The following is a 16653-nucleotide window of genomic DNA, read 5'->3' as shown; positions in this document are numbered from 1 at the left end:
ATGACGTGCCTTTTCCAAAAATGTTGATTTCTATCTAGAGATATAGTTCTCTAAAACAACAAGCATAGAGAAGAAATCTAACTACTAGGACCTACAGGAAGGTTTTACCTTATATATTTAGGTAACCAGCTTAACCCCTTATAGTCCTAGGATGAGACTATTCCTAGATCTGGCATCATGGGTTACGATTGATACCTTTCCTACCTGAGGCCTTTTTGTGCCTGAGGCTCCCACCCGGCTCTAAGGCAGCTCCTACCCTTGGGGATAGCCTCAGCCTCAGCCCCAGCCGTCACATCACACCTGGTGTGCCATCTCTTCCTTCCCCTTCCTCACACTCTTCCATCCAACTCCCCATGCGAAAACAAACTGCGCACAGGATAGTGCGGCATTCAAATAGAAAACATGGCCTATACTCTTCGAGTACGCCACCAAGACTGCCGGCAGGTCTTGCGCCGACACAACTTGGCGAAATCCGGTTGCCCCGGCCGCAATGACTGCTTCGACATTCACAGAGGGGGCATACTTGGGGATCTTCGCCCTAATGCCCTGGGCGAATATAACTTCCGCTACGGACAGGAAGATGGCACCGCCAAAGGTTTGGGCACAGGTCATCATGGCCATGGCAGTGGAGATATCATCGCCCTTGACCGCGTTTTGGATGGCAACCATGGGCTGGATAGGTATTAGTATATCGAAGGAGGAAGACAAAGAATGTAAAACTCACTACTTGAGAGATGGCACCTCGACCAAACCCTACCAGTGATTCGTAGCCGGCCCACCTGGGCACCGAGGTAGTGGGTGACAAGGTGGAGAGCAGCCCGTTTCCCACGGCATCTAGAATAGCTCCGAGAACTCCCCATGGAAGATAGTAACCTAGCTTTGAGGCTATTGATACTGATTAGCTTACTCAAGGAGGATAAGAGAAAATGGGAGACACTCACTCAGCACCCCGGATACCACGGCCATGACCAACTGGCATAGGATGTTTGGCAACAAGTCGACGCCGCTTACAATGGCGGTCTTGTCCCGAACGGACTGGAAGTAGATGGGCAAGTAGTATGAGAGAGCCATCGTAAATCCAAAGATCATCATCGATAGTAGACTGCTGGATAAGACAATCTTATTGCAGACTAAATGACCCGGAATCATTGCCTCAACGCCCAGTTGCCGTTCCCACAAGACAAAGACCACAAAAGTCGCGACTGACCCGCAGAACAGGCCAATGACTGTCGCACTGTTCCACGAATAGCCATTACCACCATACTGGAGCGCCAGAAGAAGCATGATCGAGGCCGGCGCGAATAGCACAAACCCAATTAAGTCGAATTTCTGCAGGAAGGCCGAGCGTAGGATCTCGCGGGCGGGTTGTTTTGGCTTTTGCTCTGGGACGCGTGTGAAGATGAGCAGGGCACCAACCAATGCCCCGATGGGGAGGTTCATATAGAAGCCTAAAAGGGGGTCAGTAGTGCTTCTTTGACGAGATAATATCATTATAGGTTGCGAACACTTACACCATCGCCAAGTCGAGTAACTCGTAAAAGCTCCACCAACCAGTGGCCCTCCAACTAAGCCCAGTTGGCCAACTGCGAGAAGTGTTTCAGCGTTATGGAAAAATCAATTTTTGGCGAGCACCTTACCGCCCATGATGATCCCAATCATCCCCGGTCTCTCCTTAATCGGCACTGCACCGGCCAGGATATTCAATGCCCCGTTCATCATGCCCGATGACCCCATTCCTGCGATCGCGCGGCCCACGATGAGCATTTTCGAAGAGTTGGCCATCCCACAAATCAAGGAGCCCAGTTCGAATATACTGAAAAAGGAGAGGAATATCCACTTCGATGAAAAGTAGGTGTAGAATTTCCCGGTCAGCGGCTGGAGAGCGGCACTAGAGAGTGAGTGATAGCGGTCGTGAGCCATTTTCATTCTGCATTTCTCTAGATTGCATTGCATTCCACCATACCTGGAGATTGTATACGCGCTCCCATACCATGCAACATCATCGAGCGAGTTAAATTGATTGGTAATTTTTGGAATGGCCTGTCCACATCAGTCCAAAATTTCATCTCCTAGTCTTGGAATGATGGTCATACGGTCGAAATAATCGACATATCCAACAGCATCAAAAACACGACAAGCGTGATGCCTGCAATAACCATCACCAGTGCTGTTCCCTCCACCCATTCTGGCACGTACTCGTCGCTTTGATTGGAGTTCTCTGCATTCGGATCGTGGTCCCACGGGCTGGGTTCGGATTTCAGAAGATGTGGCTGGCTGTCTTCGCTCATGCTGGCGGTGTGGTGGAGCTTGGATGGCCGTTTTCAATCCAAGTTTATGCTAAACCGCCGTTATATTTCAATTGGTATTGCATTGAATGCTGTAGACCGAAGTTAGAGTTTGAATTGTTTAAGTATGGGAAGGGGAACATGGTGTTGGGTGCTGCCGTCCCCGAACGCCGCTCTTCCCGTTCCATTCCCGGTTGAACGCCGTGCCTCCTGTGGCAACTCACCGGTTGGACAAGGAATGGTATTTGATTTCATTTAATGTCAATGGATTTCTTTAAACTTGAATGTATAGAGCTGGGGTCTGTACTATAATCAGCAATCAGCAACCCTAGAGAATAGAAGTATATTGCATTTCTTTATATTCTTAGATTAATTTTCATATCAAAATTAATCATCATTAGAAAAAAAGTTCAAATGTTGATTATATTCTTATGATATATACTGGTTTTATCGATCTTCATTAATATATATACGATATAGATATCATATGTTCGGATCTCTATACATTTACATGTGTAAGAATATCAAAAATTAATTGAACTTGAAGTTTTTTAAGGTTATATATACAACATTGAACATTTGAACAGTTTAAACTTCATCTAACTGATAAATGGATATAATATTTTCGTGCTGATTTATATGTTAATTACTTAAATGCTTCCTAAGGTTATACATATATATGTATCTATCTATATCTGAATTCTTAATCAAACGCGACTGGTAGAGAAGAAGATATTAAAAGAAGTAGATATACAAATTCTGTTCAACAAAATTTGAAGCAAGACATTTATATATGCTATATAGTACGGGCATCTTTATATTTTATGGATATCCATGGATACATGTACCCCGAGGTCTGCGTCTTCAATATCAATTCGACATAGATATCTAACATTGAAACATTAGAGGATCCATATCCAAGATCCAGGCAACATTCAATGTTTTAAATAAACCTTTTGAAATGTTGCACAGATATGATTTGATATCCATTGGAGCAGATATGAGTAACGATCTACTAAACATCGACCGGCATTATATGAACCCTCTGGTCCCAACCCCTTCCATCAACCACGCCATCTCTGGCCAGTCCATAAAGCTATCCAGATCACCCATCTCTATGCTCGACAATGATGGCTCGCCTGAGCTTTGGTCGGCTACCACCTGCGGGCACTCTGGTAATCGTACTGCCCACTCACGCCGAAGCTTCTGCATCATCATGCCCAATTTACTGAACGGATCGCAATACGCCCCCTCACTGCGCATCCCAACCGCATCCGCCACCTTGCCCATGCGCGTGGCAATCTGCTCTGAAATGACAAGTATGTCCGCCGTGCCTTTCACCGCGCTCTTATCCCATCCCGGGTAGTCCAAGGTCGATAGGCGGAAGAGGGTCACCAAGCCGTGCGACACCTGTGTAAGATAAGGGAGCGCTAGGGACGTGTATCCAGCTAGAGGGATTGTGAAAAATAGATCAAAAAACTGTTTCACCACGCGAAGACAGGTGTAAAGGTGATCAAGTCGCTGGGGGCTAAATTCTTCGTCTGAAAGGGGCTTAACCAGGGCGGCCTCATAAAGACTAAGCTCAGTATCGTAAAAATGAAAGAGAATGGGCTCTAAGACCGGTTAAGTAAGTAGCTGTAAACAAAATATCTTCAATTGCCAGGGATCTGCATACTGTTGTCAGCAAGTTGAATGGGGATCTCAGCTTTAATCGTCTCCAACCGTGACTGGAGTACCTTGAGATGGAAGGCGGCTAGGGTTTGCGCTGTATTGACGCCATACAGGCCCTCACTCCAGGGGCCTTGAAGAATCTGGTCCGCGAGAAGTCGGGTGCGCGTGAACTGGACTAGCACCCCATCACCAGACGATTCTTCACTGTGCGCTAAGACATCAAGACATTCCTTCATATGCGGGGTCCATCGTAGTGGATCCATTCGACCTAGGAACTGCGCGATTCTATACTGGACCTGTCAATTCGATGCTCAATCTCTTTGCTAGGTATGGACTATTACATCGACGTCAGCACAAAGCAGCTCAATACTGCTCGGCGTTCATTCATCGTGCGCAGAGTTGAAATCGATGCTTTCAAACCCGGCATATGGCCGACGGCATTGGAGTTCGAGACTGTCATGCTAAGATCCGGAGGCGCGGGCTTGTTGAGACCCAGCTCGACGACCAGCCCGATCGCCATTTGGGAATAAATACAGAGCGATGATTTTTGCGGCTGGCTGTGCAACGTGACCCTGGTGGATAATCAGCGAGGAAGAGAGAGAACTTCAGCAAACCCCATGTCATTCAACCACCATGAGAGGTGAGCACAACATACCATGCAAGATAGACCAACACTCCCTGCAATAGATCCAGGGACTTATCGCAGTCAACCAGCAGCCGCTTCCCCGCCAACTCCCGGATCCTTACACACAAGGCTGTTTGACGTGCTGTACGCTTACTTTCCACAGCTGAAATACAACGCCACAGAAAAGGAGACTGTCGTTTCAGATCACGAGCGGTTGTTGTGGCTGGTATGTGGATCAAGGGGAGGAACTGCAGCCGTTGAGTTCGAAAAGTATGGAGAGACTCTTCCTCACTTGCTAATGTTTCTTCATCTTCTCTTTCTGATTCGACTTCAGTTTGCCCCATCCCCTGTGGCGCAGTCTGCCCCCGAACCGGCGTTGGCAGATCCGTCCGACCGCCGGACGAGGCCAGTAGCGACATCAAGCCATCCAGTTTCCGTTCCAGCTGAACCGACCTGGACATGGTTTGGGGCTGGGTCTTGCGACGTCCCGGAGGAACGCGGCATTCTTTGTTCAAACGATGACATCTGTGAACAATATCAGATTAGAATACATCCCCCCAATGAGTTCCCACCTCACTGCATGGATAGTCTTCCTCCACACCGAGTGAGTCCGCTCACCTCTCACAACGGCCGCCACCACCGCTCCGGGGGACGCAACGACACTTGGCACGAGCACAGGTGCCACAGGCATTTCCATAAGGCAGAGGCGCGCGCACGGTGGATTCCATATTGGCCGATCATCTGCTTAGTGATTTTAGCTGAGTGGAAGAGGAAGACAGAACAGGAGCAGGAAGAGGAACGGGAACATGAAGAGGGACAGGGATCGGAAGCGGCATTCGACGAACACCGCTCGAACTCGGGCTCCACCCACCTAATCAGCCCCTACTAACCCCTTTCAACCTCGAATCAGTCCTTTTGTAGCTGATTCGCCTTGGGATTAGACGGAGAAGTGGTCCCGTTTATGTTTTGTCCGATGGCCCGAAATGTTGCATAGGAGGATTATAGATCTCCATGTCCGCTAGAGTCCGAACGGACTCGGCCCGCAGTCAGCGTCAGAGTTAGTTGTGCCAGTGGGAGAAATTCCTATACAAAATATCCTCCTCGTTCTCAACTCGGCAATTTTGAAGACATCCCAATCCACTCACGAAAATGTCGAAGACACGCGACCCATCTTCCTATAGCGAGTCCAGCCTTGAGAATGGTACGCAGCCTTCTGATCGAGATGAGTCGGAAACAGATACCACGGAAGATGCGAGTCCGGCTGTCACCTCGGCCCCCAAGAAGCAGGGTACCAAAGCTTGGTTGGCGTTAGCTGGCGGTGTCCTGGGCATGTTTGCTTCCTTTGGTTGGGTCAACTGTGTTGCCGTTTTCCAGGCCGAATATGAGCTGAACCAACTTCGGGATTATTCGAGTTCCCAAGTGGGCTGGATATCCTAAGTGCTATGTATGTTTCTCCTTCAGTATCAACGAGTAGCGTGTTTGACCATAAGGTGAACTGACATCTCCAATGTAGTTTTCTTCATGATCGGGATGTCACCCGTAGCTGGACGACTGTATGATGGCTATGGACCACGTCTTCCGATCATGATCGGCAGCTTTTTGCACGTCTTCGGCCTCATGATGACCAGTCTGTCAACGAAATACTATCAATTCATCTTGAGTCAGTCTGTGTGTTCTGGGTTTGGAGCGTCGTTAATCATCACTCCATCCATGACCGCCGTAAGTGTTGCTCCAGCCCCCCTGGTCGCTGCCATTCTTTACCAGGCAGAAAACTTACAAGCATTATTTTGCAGCCGATGACCTACCTCCACGATCGCCGCGCACTGGCTGGTGGATTGGCCATCGCCGGCTCCTCTTTGGGTGGTGTCATTTCCCCATTCATGGTGAACCACCTACCATCCGACATTGGATTTGCCTGGACCATGCGTACCTGCGCATTTCTAATCCTCGGTCTGCTCCTCATCACCTGGACGTTGATTTCGTCAAATGTCACACACACACCAAAGAAGTTCAAGCTTAGTGACTATCTGAACCCGTTACGGGAATATAACTTCCAGCTCATGTGCATAGGTAGCTTCTTCGCGTATTGTACGTCACCTGCGCTCACCTTTCTCTGACTAATTTCGCGAATTAATTTTTGCAGGGGGCATGTTTGTTCCGTACGTTTACATGGTGATATCCTCAATCCACTATGGCATGTCGGTCCAGATGGGATACAATCTCATTCCCATTCAAAATGGCGTTAGGTAAGAGAAGCGGAGAGAAGAAAACAACAAGACATCTCTACTTCATGAATCAGAAATTTAACAGGGTTGATATCTAAGTTTGTTCGGCCGAACCATCCCCCAAATCTGGGCACGCAAATACGGGCAATTTAACGTCTTGATCATCGCCATGATCGCATCCCTTATCGTCGTACTCGGTTCATGGCTTCCCTCGCGCGGCAATGCCACTCTCATCGTCTTCACCATCCTTTTTGGCTTTACTTCGGGTACAACTATTGGACTGGGGCCCATGATTGCGATGTCCTTGTCCCCGCCCGCTGAGGTGGGATATCGGACGGGCACCGTCTTCGCAGTGGCTGGTCTGGGTGCCTTGACCAGTCCCCCGATTGCCGGCGCCCCGATCGCCCGGAACGGGGGCGACTATGTGTATGCAGCTGTCTTCAGCGGAGCAGCGTATGCGGTGTCGACCGTGGTGATGATCATACTACGTGCGCGAATTGGAGAATGGGGTCTGACTACCAACGTATAGCGGGGATTTTGGGAACACCACAGTCCGAACATCGTGAACATAAACAGCCAGTCTGGTCGAATACTTCGGCGAGTATGTTTGTTCAAGGGGAAAGGGTCCAGCGACACGTATCGGCCACCGGCACTCCCAATAGCCTCATAGCAAATCTGCATCGAGTCAGTTGAGCTAATGCAGTCTAAGGCAAAGGCCAGTTGGTTGTTGGTGTAGTCGTGCAGGTCGGAACCACAGGTGGGCGAGCGGTAGTCAAAGGTCGCCGCCGCGCCCAGCTGTTGGAGGCGGTTGAAGTTGTGTGGGCACGTTGAGGCCATTGTAAAATGCCCCTCCCGTGGTGGCCATACCAGATGGCAGCGTCGCTGCCTCCGGAAAAGTCATGGAGTCCGGGATACAGAGAACCAGCGACGCGGGCACAGCGACGTACTCAGCATAGGCGCCATTATCGCGCCGGTCCGGGTTGTTGCCGAACACACAACCGCACACGCGTTTTCCCAAGGCAAGTCGGGAGGAGGACGAGTCAGCTCCCTCGCCCAGGGCAACGACCTCGCCGGCAAAGTCAACTCCAGCTGTCGCGCCAGGGCTGGGCGACATGTCGACTGATTTGGCGTCATAGGGATTCAGTGCAACACAAGCCACCCGCACCAGCACCTCATCGGCGCCCAACTAGTGCAACGAGTGCCCGGTCTCCAGTATAAACTTGCCGAGACTAGCCACCTTCAGAGCCTGCTGAGAAGTCGGTAACCCGTTCATGGTGGGTATGTATGTCGAAGAGAGGGTTTTCCCTTTTGGAGTGGTCTGCACTCGATAATAATTCGTTGGTCTATGCTATGGATTTTGCCAGACACGATGTTGTTCAAATATCATTCCAGTGGAAGAAAGGTCGCCTTTGCGGGAATGACAGAGCATATGCGAGAAATGTATGGTGAGGAGTTTACAGAAATGGAGTTTATGGATTGGATTGTACGAGCCCTGGACGGGGGGATGGATCCGTTGATCTCCAGCTATCTGGAGAGTGTGGTAGAGAAGAGCAAGACACTAAGATTCCCCTATTTGGGACAGGTTGAGTCTTCCTAACATTTGAAGTCGGTAAATTCTTATTTTGATGCCCGGTTTGGCATCGGTATCGTTGTTTTGACGGTTTGGTGTTTCTTATTCTGGATAAAGACAGCTGGAGTTATCTATTTATTGTCTGTATCTTTATATTTCAATCCCCTGTTGGTACTATTCTATATTTATCTTTTCTCTGCTGGAGCAACATCATTGCCTTAGACTAGTTAGTAAAACTATTAATTCGCATTCAATATCCTCTTATAATAGGCTCCAAAGCACATTTAAACAGGAAACTTATTTCAAATGAGAGATAAAACATGATTTTATCACTACAAAAAATAGCTGTGGAGATTCCCAGGTGATTATTATCCACTATTTAAAATAAGATATATTGTCATCAAGTGCTCTATCCTCTATTCTTATGCTTTTTTTCAAATGATAACATTGAACTGTTTGAATATACTAAACCAGGTGAAATGTGGATCAATCATATTTTATGTCATGTAATATCCTTAGGCTTGAGCTATCCAACTAATTAAGATACATCATCATATTACGAACTGTTATATTTCCAAGTGCTCAAATATCATGTACTTCTAAATAGCTTCATAACTTCAATATACAATATGTGAGATTTCTTACTCTAAAGGCAGCAGCAAACGAATGTTTCTTTTCCGTTTCCGGATACTCTTTAATACCTCATATCTTAGGCTGGGATAAGAACTTCCACCGGTAAGCCAGTTGTTCCAGAGAATCCTTGACACTGATTTGAAAGTTTGTGGCGTTGAGTGCCGGTTGGTATCCCGCATTGGCCAGATCGACGGAAAAGCTCATAACATCGCGAGGCCGCCTCAACTCAACCAGTTGACTATCGTGAACGGCGAGGAAAGGTTCGCCCTCCTTGTACTTGATGAAGTTTAGAAGCTCGGGATGATCGGCTGGCACGTTATTGAGGACGACGGGGCGGTGAAGCGGTGGGGCATCGACTGGATCGGTCGATAGTGGGTTTCTCATCAGGGAGATAACGCTACTACTGTTACTGGTACCAGAATTGCTGGCCGTATCCTAAACCATCTGCCCGAGCATGACCGCAGGTAGCCAGTTGTGGGGAAGCCGTTTCATTGACAGGAATATGGTGATCAGCGCAACGCGGTACACGATGGCAGGCCACCAGAGTGGCTGGTCTGGCTGTGGCATGGGTCGCACAAGGCGCAGAATCTGCCCGCAGTGGACCAGGGCCTCCTCTCCACTATCATCGGCGATGGTTGACGGACAGGAACCTAAGGGACACGGGCCAGATCCGCGAGGGTTTGGCGGCTCAGGTCGTTCGGGTGGTCCACGCAGCATGGTGTCCTCGATATTAGGGAAACTGGTCATGGCGTTCAGGGCTATGAGGTGGTACATGGCGAGCATGGATAGGCCAGCAGGGGAATTGGTTGCCGAGTGAATGGCTAGGTTGAACCATTCAGGTAACAGAGCCTACACTTGGTCGAGCTGTGCGTGGATTGCTGGGTTGGAGAGCCCCTGGCTACTCTTGCGCCATCGTACGGGGCAGTTGGGGAAGGACTGAAGCCACTGTCTCAGATGGCACACCATACCGTGCAGTGGCACGAGCAGTAGGCGCAGATACTGCAGAGGGAGCGTCGAGCTCCGACCTGGCCGGAGTTCGTGGTTCATGAAGCAGGTATACAGATCACGCAGGCAGATCGGGGGCTGGGTCCCGAATACCTCAGGCGCTAGAGATGCCCATTCTCCTTCAGAGGTCGCCTTCCACAGTCTCATGTCGGTGGGCAATGAATGGGTCATCATGTCCACCGAGAAGCCCGGGGGAGTATCGTAGAACAGGCTCCATTCCTGGTCTGCTACCACCCACCCGTACGTTAGTCTGGTCTAGTTAGCCAGTAAAATCAATGGCAGGGCTGTAGAAAAACACACTACTAACCGCGAGTACATCTCTTGATCCTTACAGTGCATCCATTGCTGGCTCAGGTTCAGGCTGCTGTGTAACTGCTGAGGGAGGATGTTGGTTTCGAATGATAGTGGGCCTCTGTGGTCAACATTGCCATACCCCTTGACTCCCAAGTCAGACAAGGATGAAAATTTGCCTGGGTGTAAATTTGCCGGTGGGCGCAGGTGATCTGTTATCAGGAGAAACAGTAGTCAGCAGTTGAACTGACAGAACAAAGAAATAAATAAAATTAATTGAAGGGAAAATGGATGACTTGCCCGCATCAGCCATCTTTCACCAGACCACATCCCCAGATACAGCAGCAGTATGGCACAATACGACAAAACATCTGGCCTCTTGTTTGATAAGTCACCCTCCATCTTATCGGCTCCTCACCTTGGGCCGTTGCGGCAACCTTAGCAAACTTCTCGTAGGTTGGATAAGGTCACAATGCCTGCAGGGAAGTGAAAGAGGGCAGTTAATGCAATCTAAGTATTGATATGCTTACAAAACAACCCTTGACACAAGGTCCGGGCGTGACACGGCCAATGCGTCTACGACAGAACCGCAGACTATGAGACGCTTCTTTAAAGACTTTAATGCTCTCTCCTGCCTAAAAAGAACTCAAATTTCACTGTTTTCCAACGACATGACCAGTCTACGGAACTCCGAGTTCCGCGCAAGCAAGACTCGTGGACTATCACATTCCACAATCTGCCCGCTCTTCAGCAGAACAACTCGGTCGAATCGATCGATGTGTCGTAAACGATGTAGAATAGCGATTACTGTTTGCGAGGACGCGAATTCTGTATCGATGACGTCTTGCATGACGGCCTCGGTTTTCCAGTCGACGCTATTAAACGTTAGATCTACATCTACATATATATATATATATATATAAAAGCCCTGTCGTGAACGACTGGTACAGGCTTACCTGCTGGTGGCTTCGTCTAGGATCAAGATACGGCTGCGCACATTGAGTGCTCGCGCCAGTGCTAACAACTGTCTCTCTCCAGAAGACCAGTCCGACACGGAAAATTCGGCATCTAGTCCTCCTTCACAGCTGATGCGCTTCCACAGGCCGACCTTGTTGATAGCAGACTCGATACTTTCATCCGTCGCATCCCCATGCGGATCCAGGTTAAATCGGACCGTGCCAGGCATGAAAAATGGGTCTGAAGGGACAGTATTCAGCCGTGTGCGAAGCGTGTTTCGCGGCACTGTTGACAGGTCCACGTCGTCTATTGTGATGCGGCCTTGTTGGACGTCGATCATCTGGAGAAGAGCTAGGATGAATGATGTTTTCCCACTACCGGAAGGCCCACAGATGGCGACTTTTTCTCCTGCTCGGATTCGCAGAGATAGATTTTGAAGTACAGGTACGCTTGTAGAACTGTGGATTATGGGTGAGTTTTCTATTTTTTTTTTGTTTTGATGGTCTGGTTCAGTATAATCAACATACTTGTAACAAGCCGAAACACCTATAAATTCAATGACACCATGAGAAGGCCATTCGGGTCGTACGCGAGACGGTGTAATTAAAATGTCTGACTCTGAAGGCGTATCTCCGACGAAATCCCGAACGCGCGATACGGCGCCAATGGATGTCTCCAACGTCGTCCAGGACTTTATCATCTGGGCAAGGGACTGATTGAGCGTGAGAACAAGATTTAGCGCAACACCAATGGACCCAGCAGTAAAGCGGTTTCTCATGGATGTCATAGTAGCGACGATGATGACTGTAATCGCACCCACAATCAAGTCCAGGACCAATTGTAGCCATATGTGAATGCAGAAGAGCATGTAAAAAGGCTTCTGAGAATCATTCAGGTATGCTTTGCCCTGTTCCCGAAATCGAAACTCCCATTTAAAGGCGTGGATGGTCGAGAGACCGTGGATAGTCTCGATGAAATGGTTGTACAGAGGAGCCTTGGCTTCGATGTCTACGAGTCGAACTTGGCGGGATGTCCGCAGATAATACCGCTGGATGAAGAATAGGATCCCCAGCACAAATGGAACGGATACTGCAAGATACTTCCCAAGGATACAGAGAATGATCAACTTGGCAAAACACGAGAAGGCGCCTGTTTATTGCTAAGAGGTCAGTAGACAAACTCCTAAACACACACTGGACGTGGACTGTGCCTGTGACAAACTGGGCTCCGTTCATAGGGAGTTCCATATCGACCAATTGCATATCCTGGCTGAATCTAAAATATTGGTTAGACCTGGAAGACCGAGGGCAATTATGTGAGATTGCTACCTATTCGTTATCGACCCCGTGCTTACCCTGTGGAAGAAAGAGAATGGTGACCTGTGAATTGCCAGGACGGTATTTCCAATGCATTGACCTCGGAGGGGCCTACTCGAGAGTCGTCTGTAAAAGATTACGATGTAGACTCAATCCGGTGGTCCTAATGATATTGATAAGGAAAACCCTAGCATCTGTCAGCTCTCTCTACCATGGTAACAAAACGACTCGTCTAACTCACCAACAACCCGCGACGACGCCCAGAAAAGATAAGCCGAAGAGCAAGGCATAGACCCCTAAGTACTTCCACAGCTCCTTATTTGGCTGCTGCGAGTTTGTTTCTGTCCACCATTGAAGCCATACAGCTAGAAACACGTCTTTAGATCTTTTGTAATCGGATTGGCAGGGGATGTCTCTTACTTGCAAAGCTGGACCCAAATGCTTCAAGCCCAGAGAAAAATGCGAGAAGGATGACGGAGACAAATCCCGCACTGTGATAGTAGTACATGTACACAGACCAGGTACCGCCCTTTTGTGCTGTAGGGGTAGGGTTGGAATGTATACTGTCTGCGTCACCGACGAAGACTTGGGTTTCGTCCGCTTTCTCGCAAGGTAGGGGTTCATCTACAGGTGATGACAGGAGCAAATTGTGCACGGGCATGAGGGATCCCGCAATAATATCTGACCTTCGTGCCAGAATCTCCGTGGACGGTCCATGGTCGACTACCCTGCCGTCGTCGAGAACGATGATATTGTCTGCATGAGAAAGGATTTGCTCTGATGATCGTTAGTAGTCTATTTAGCAGCACGAATCAATTTAGTTACGCGTATGCGTGGCCAGAATCAACGATCGTCCAGTGGCCTTGAAATAGCCTTCCCTGCCAAAGAGACGACGAGATATCACACTGATCGTCTTTGAATCCAGTCCGCTAAAAACATCGTCCAAAACCAAGACCTGGTTCTTGGAATAGACAGCACGGGCAAGAGCCTGCGATCATCAATGAATCTCCGCCCGTAAACAATACTCTCACATCAGCGACTAGAACAAGGAACTCACAACCCGTTGTTTTTGTCCTCCGCTGAGAAACACTCCTTTGCTCCCAGTCCTACTGGGCATATCACCTTCGTAAGTGCCGTCATGTCTGCTTCCAGACCACAAGCAGAAATAGTAAATTGATACCAACTGTCGTCAATTTCAGCTCCTCCCGTGATATTATCTTGGATGGTGCCGTCTGTAATCCATGGCGTCTGGCAGCAATACGCGACTTTCGTCAGTGTTGAATTTAATGAACCGCGCTTAACGCATGTTTGACCGAGAATACTTTCTAGCACGGTTGATTTCCCCGACCCGACGGGGCCGATAAGCACGGTGATTCCTTGGGCGATGTTCAGATTTAGATCATGCAGCACAACCTGGGTGTCCGGGGACCAGGAAATGTCCGCATTGACGAATGATACCAAAGGCGAGGTAGATGCAGTGGATCGATTATATTCTCGCAGTTCCATCGCACCCCCTGAGACGCCTTCGGCGTGAGTTTCCAGAGGAGCTAGCGCATGTTTATCGAGGATGTATTCCTGAATGCGCCCGAAGCAGGCGATCGTTTGGACGATGGAAGGCAAGGCTTGACAGAAGGTAAGCAAAGGGCTCGTGAGAAGGGAAATCAGAGAAAGAGAAGTGAATGCCTGTGCCAGGTTTAGCGAATCGTCTGCTTTTACAACCGAGATCACAGCATATGTTGTAAAGGTCGCAAAGGGCGCAAAATCCGTAGGAATATTAGCTATCTAACGTTAGTCCACGAGTTACTCAAAATTTAAAACAGAACCTCTTACAAAGAGAAATCTGCCATAAAAGAAGTTTCCGAAACCGTTCTGAAGTTTTGATCTCGATCTCTCGCAGTCTTGAAACCACCGTGAACATAACATCTGTAAGCCCGAGCATTTTCACGGCTTTCATTTCACCCAGCATGTGCGAGGTAGCCGCCAATCGTTTCTGTATCCTCTCGATCCATCTGCGTTGAGCATTCCCTGATTTCCGCGACACCGGGATAGTAGCTAGTACTGACACCAGACATATGACAGCTGGAATCAAACACGCGATAGCGACCTGCCGCTCTAACAACCATAACGCAACTCCAACTTCCAGGGCCGATGCCCAAACCTCGTGGATGGATTTGAAATCTGAGGCTATCCGCTCTACGTCAGTGTCCATCAAAGTGATGGCTGCCATGTCTTTGATTTGGATGCCCTTCAACCCCGTCGTTGCGGTGTAAATAATAGAGACAAGCCCCGCACGAATAGCTGTGATAAAGCGATACGTTTGACGCCAGTATATTGCTGTTGAAACCTATCCTTGAATGATTAATATGCTTGAAACCAGGTTTCGTGCAACGAATACACACACCGCCATACCAGAATATACAAGCACAACAGCTCCTGTAAGCGCCGGACCATAGTTTGCCGGTGCTGCAGTTGTTCCCATCCAATCCACAAGCACCGTAATGAGAAATGGCTGCGCAAAGGTGAGTGCCGTCAAGGCCAGACGAGGCGGAATGCCGGACAGAAAGGCCCATCCGTACGCGCGAAACGTAGCGTAGAGCAGACGTCGTCGTCGGTCAGGAGTGGTTATGTCCCATGCTGCTTGAAGCTTTTGCTCTGCGGTTTCTCCAGCGAGGCTGTCATCAACTTCGGGCATGTCTTCAAGCTGTAGTGGTTTGGAATAACCCTGATGGAAGAAGGGGAGGACCCAGATAAAAAGACACCGGCTCCAAAACCCACCACCTTGTTCCGGGGTCACGCTCTGATACAGCCGCCGTAGGAACCTTGTCTTCCTCGCCGACTCTGCAATTAGACTTGCTATAGTGAAGACATAGACGGCAGTCCATAGACTTTGGTGGGCTGTGATAGATGGAATGAGCCATAGCGTACGCAACCGGGGCATGTAGACAATGCTTGCAACCGAAAAGTAGACCACAAGAACATCTGATGGTCGCACAGTACGCTGATCTTCTGCAAAAGACAGGAAAGCCGCTGCGAATGTAGCAACTATATTCAGGAGTCCAGATGTCAGGGACAATTTTGTATGGATGGCTGACGTTGTTGTTTGGAATGCAGTGAAGACAACCTGCAGGGCGAACAAGATAGCGAGGAGTGACTTTGGCATGTATTGTTAGTGGGAAATGTAGCAGTTTACGCAATTCAGTAAAGCAGTGGTATATGCGTACGAGTTTGCAGACGACGAGTCTGTAGGATGTCAGCTTCACCGGGGCACAGCGCAGGAATTGTAGTCGCGGCAGCACAACGATCAAAAACAACGATGCTGGGAACACGCTGAAGAAGACATCCTGGAATAAGACAGTGAAGTCAAAAGCCCGACAATCGGGGTTGACGCGGGGGCCCCATTTATTGTCGCTGCCCGGGGGGCAGAGCAAAGCGTTTGCCATTGAGCAGTTGAAGTTGAAGTGGATGTGAAATGAGACCAACTGCTTGGAAGTCTGGTGAATGCTATGTTATTCCCCTGATAACTTGGGACATTCTTATTGGCCTCGTATGATGTCATCCCTCACGTATATTGGACAGGAAGCTTGCAGCGCCGCGCTCCGCGCGATGGCGTACACTCATTTTATGTATCCCCTTCGCTGTCATACTTGTGAGATTTAGCGTCATTAGTACACTTAGTGCCCCCCTACCCCTAAAAGATTATAAAAAATAGAGAAAGATGCCAAATAGTAAAAATAATAATATGATTTATTAAAAATATTAATTTTTTTACCAACCTAAAATTTCATTGAACTAGTACGTATCTGCACTGCTGGAAGGCATGGTTATACTACTGTCGCATCCTTGTTTAGTTCCGGAGGTAGGTTGGACTGCCATTTCTCGTTGTGAGCGGCCTCTTCGCTTTTGCACTTCTATTGGTGTCTGCATCAAGCATGAAGCCATTTGAGATATCCTCCGAGTCATCAGAAGAGACCGGCTTTATATGAAACAATTCCTCAACGTTGGATTTAGATGTACAATCACTATTGACGGAACGAGGATACAACCATAAATGGTGAACAGACGTCTCACAACCTTG

At 48.7% G+C, this 16653-nt stretch overlaps 6 protein-coding genes across 6 annotated transcripts; 1 reads left to right on the top strand and 5 right to left on the bottom strand.

Moving 5' to 3' along the window:
* Window positions 1-294: 294 nt before the first annotated feature.
* On the bottom strand, window positions 295-2288 carry TRUGW13939_02462 (uncharacterized protein; the record flags this gene model as incomplete). Its single annotated transcript, XM_035485656.1, has 7 exons — window positions 295-672; window positions 725-885; window positions 942-1448; window positions 1512-1583; window positions 1638-1888; window positions 1964-2040; window positions 2094-2288. 7 exons carry the CDS (start codon window positions 2286-2288, stop codon window positions 295-297), a joined length of 1641 nt encoding a protein of 546 aa, XP_035341549.1.
* A 1029-nt stretch (window positions 2289-3317) lies between these two features.
* Window positions 3318-5309, bottom strand: TRUGW13939_02461 (uncharacterized protein; the record flags this gene model as incomplete). Its single annotated transcript, XM_035485655.1, has 5 exons — window positions 3318-3898; window positions 3961-4241; window positions 4298-4528; window positions 4612-5106; window positions 5200-5309. The coding sequence occupies 5 exons, from the start codon at window positions 5307-5309 to the stop codon at window positions 3318-3320; spliced, it is 1698 nt and encodes a 565-aa protein (XP_035341548.1).
* A 421-nt stretch (window positions 5310-5730) lies between these two features.
* On the top strand, window positions 5731-7335 carry TRUGW13939_02460 (uncharacterized protein; the record flags this gene model as incomplete). The annotated part of the gene is made up of 5 exons (XM_035485654.1): window positions 5731-5992; window positions 6095-6300; window positions 6375-6669; window positions 6725-6827; window positions 6906-7335. The coding sequence occupies 5 exons, from the start codon at window positions 5731-5733 to the stop codon at window positions 7333-7335; spliced, it is 1296 nt and encodes a 431-aa protein (XP_035341547.1).
* A 243-nt stretch (window positions 7336-7578) lies between these two features.
* Window positions 7579-8079, bottom strand: TRUGW13939_02459 (uncharacterized protein; the record flags this gene model as incomplete). Its single annotated transcript, XM_035485653.1, has 2 exons — window positions 7579-7992; window positions 8044-8079. 2 exons carry the CDS (start codon window positions 8077-8079, stop codon window positions 7579-7581), a joined length of 450 nt encoding a protein of 149 aa, XP_035341546.1.
* A 999-nt stretch (window positions 8080-9078) lies between these two features.
* TRUGW13939_02458 (uncharacterized protein) lies at window positions 9079-9393 on the bottom strand (the record flags this gene model as incomplete). Its single annotated transcript, XM_035485652.1, has 1 exon — window positions 9079-9393. The coding sequence occupies one exon, from the start codon at window positions 9391-9393 to the stop codon at window positions 9079-9081; it is 315 nt and encodes a 104-aa protein (XP_035341545.1).
* Window positions 9394-9444: 51 nt separating this feature from the next.
* TRUGW13939_02457 (uncharacterized protein) lies at window positions 9445-16018 on the bottom strand (the record flags this gene model as incomplete). Its single annotated transcript, XM_035485651.1, has 16 exons — window positions 9445-9858; window positions 9928-10264; window positions 10322-10517; window positions 10963-11180; window positions 11262-11720; window positions 11790-12411; window positions 12455-12537; window positions 12694-12765; window positions 12820-12943; window positions 12999-13355; window positions 13404-13566; window positions 13636-13700; window positions 13763-14356; window positions 14409-14922; window positions 14980-15729; window positions 15800-16018. 16 exons carry the CDS (start codon window positions 16016-16018, stop codon window positions 9445-9447), a joined length of 5187 nt encoding a protein of 1728 aa, XP_035341544.1.
* Window positions 16019-16653: the final 635 nt, after the last annotated feature.

Source organism: Talaromyces rugulosus, chromosome I (genome assembly GCF_013368755.1).
Source record: "Talaromyces rugulosus chromosome I, complete sequence".
In the NCBI taxonomy this organism is placed as follows: domain Eukaryota; kingdom Fungi; phylum Ascomycota; class Eurotiomycetes; order Eurotiales; family Trichocomaceae; genus Talaromyces; species Talaromyces rugulosus.
The sequence above is the reverse complement of the archived record's forward strand: the minus strand, read 5'-3'. Positions and strand labels throughout refer to the sequence as shown.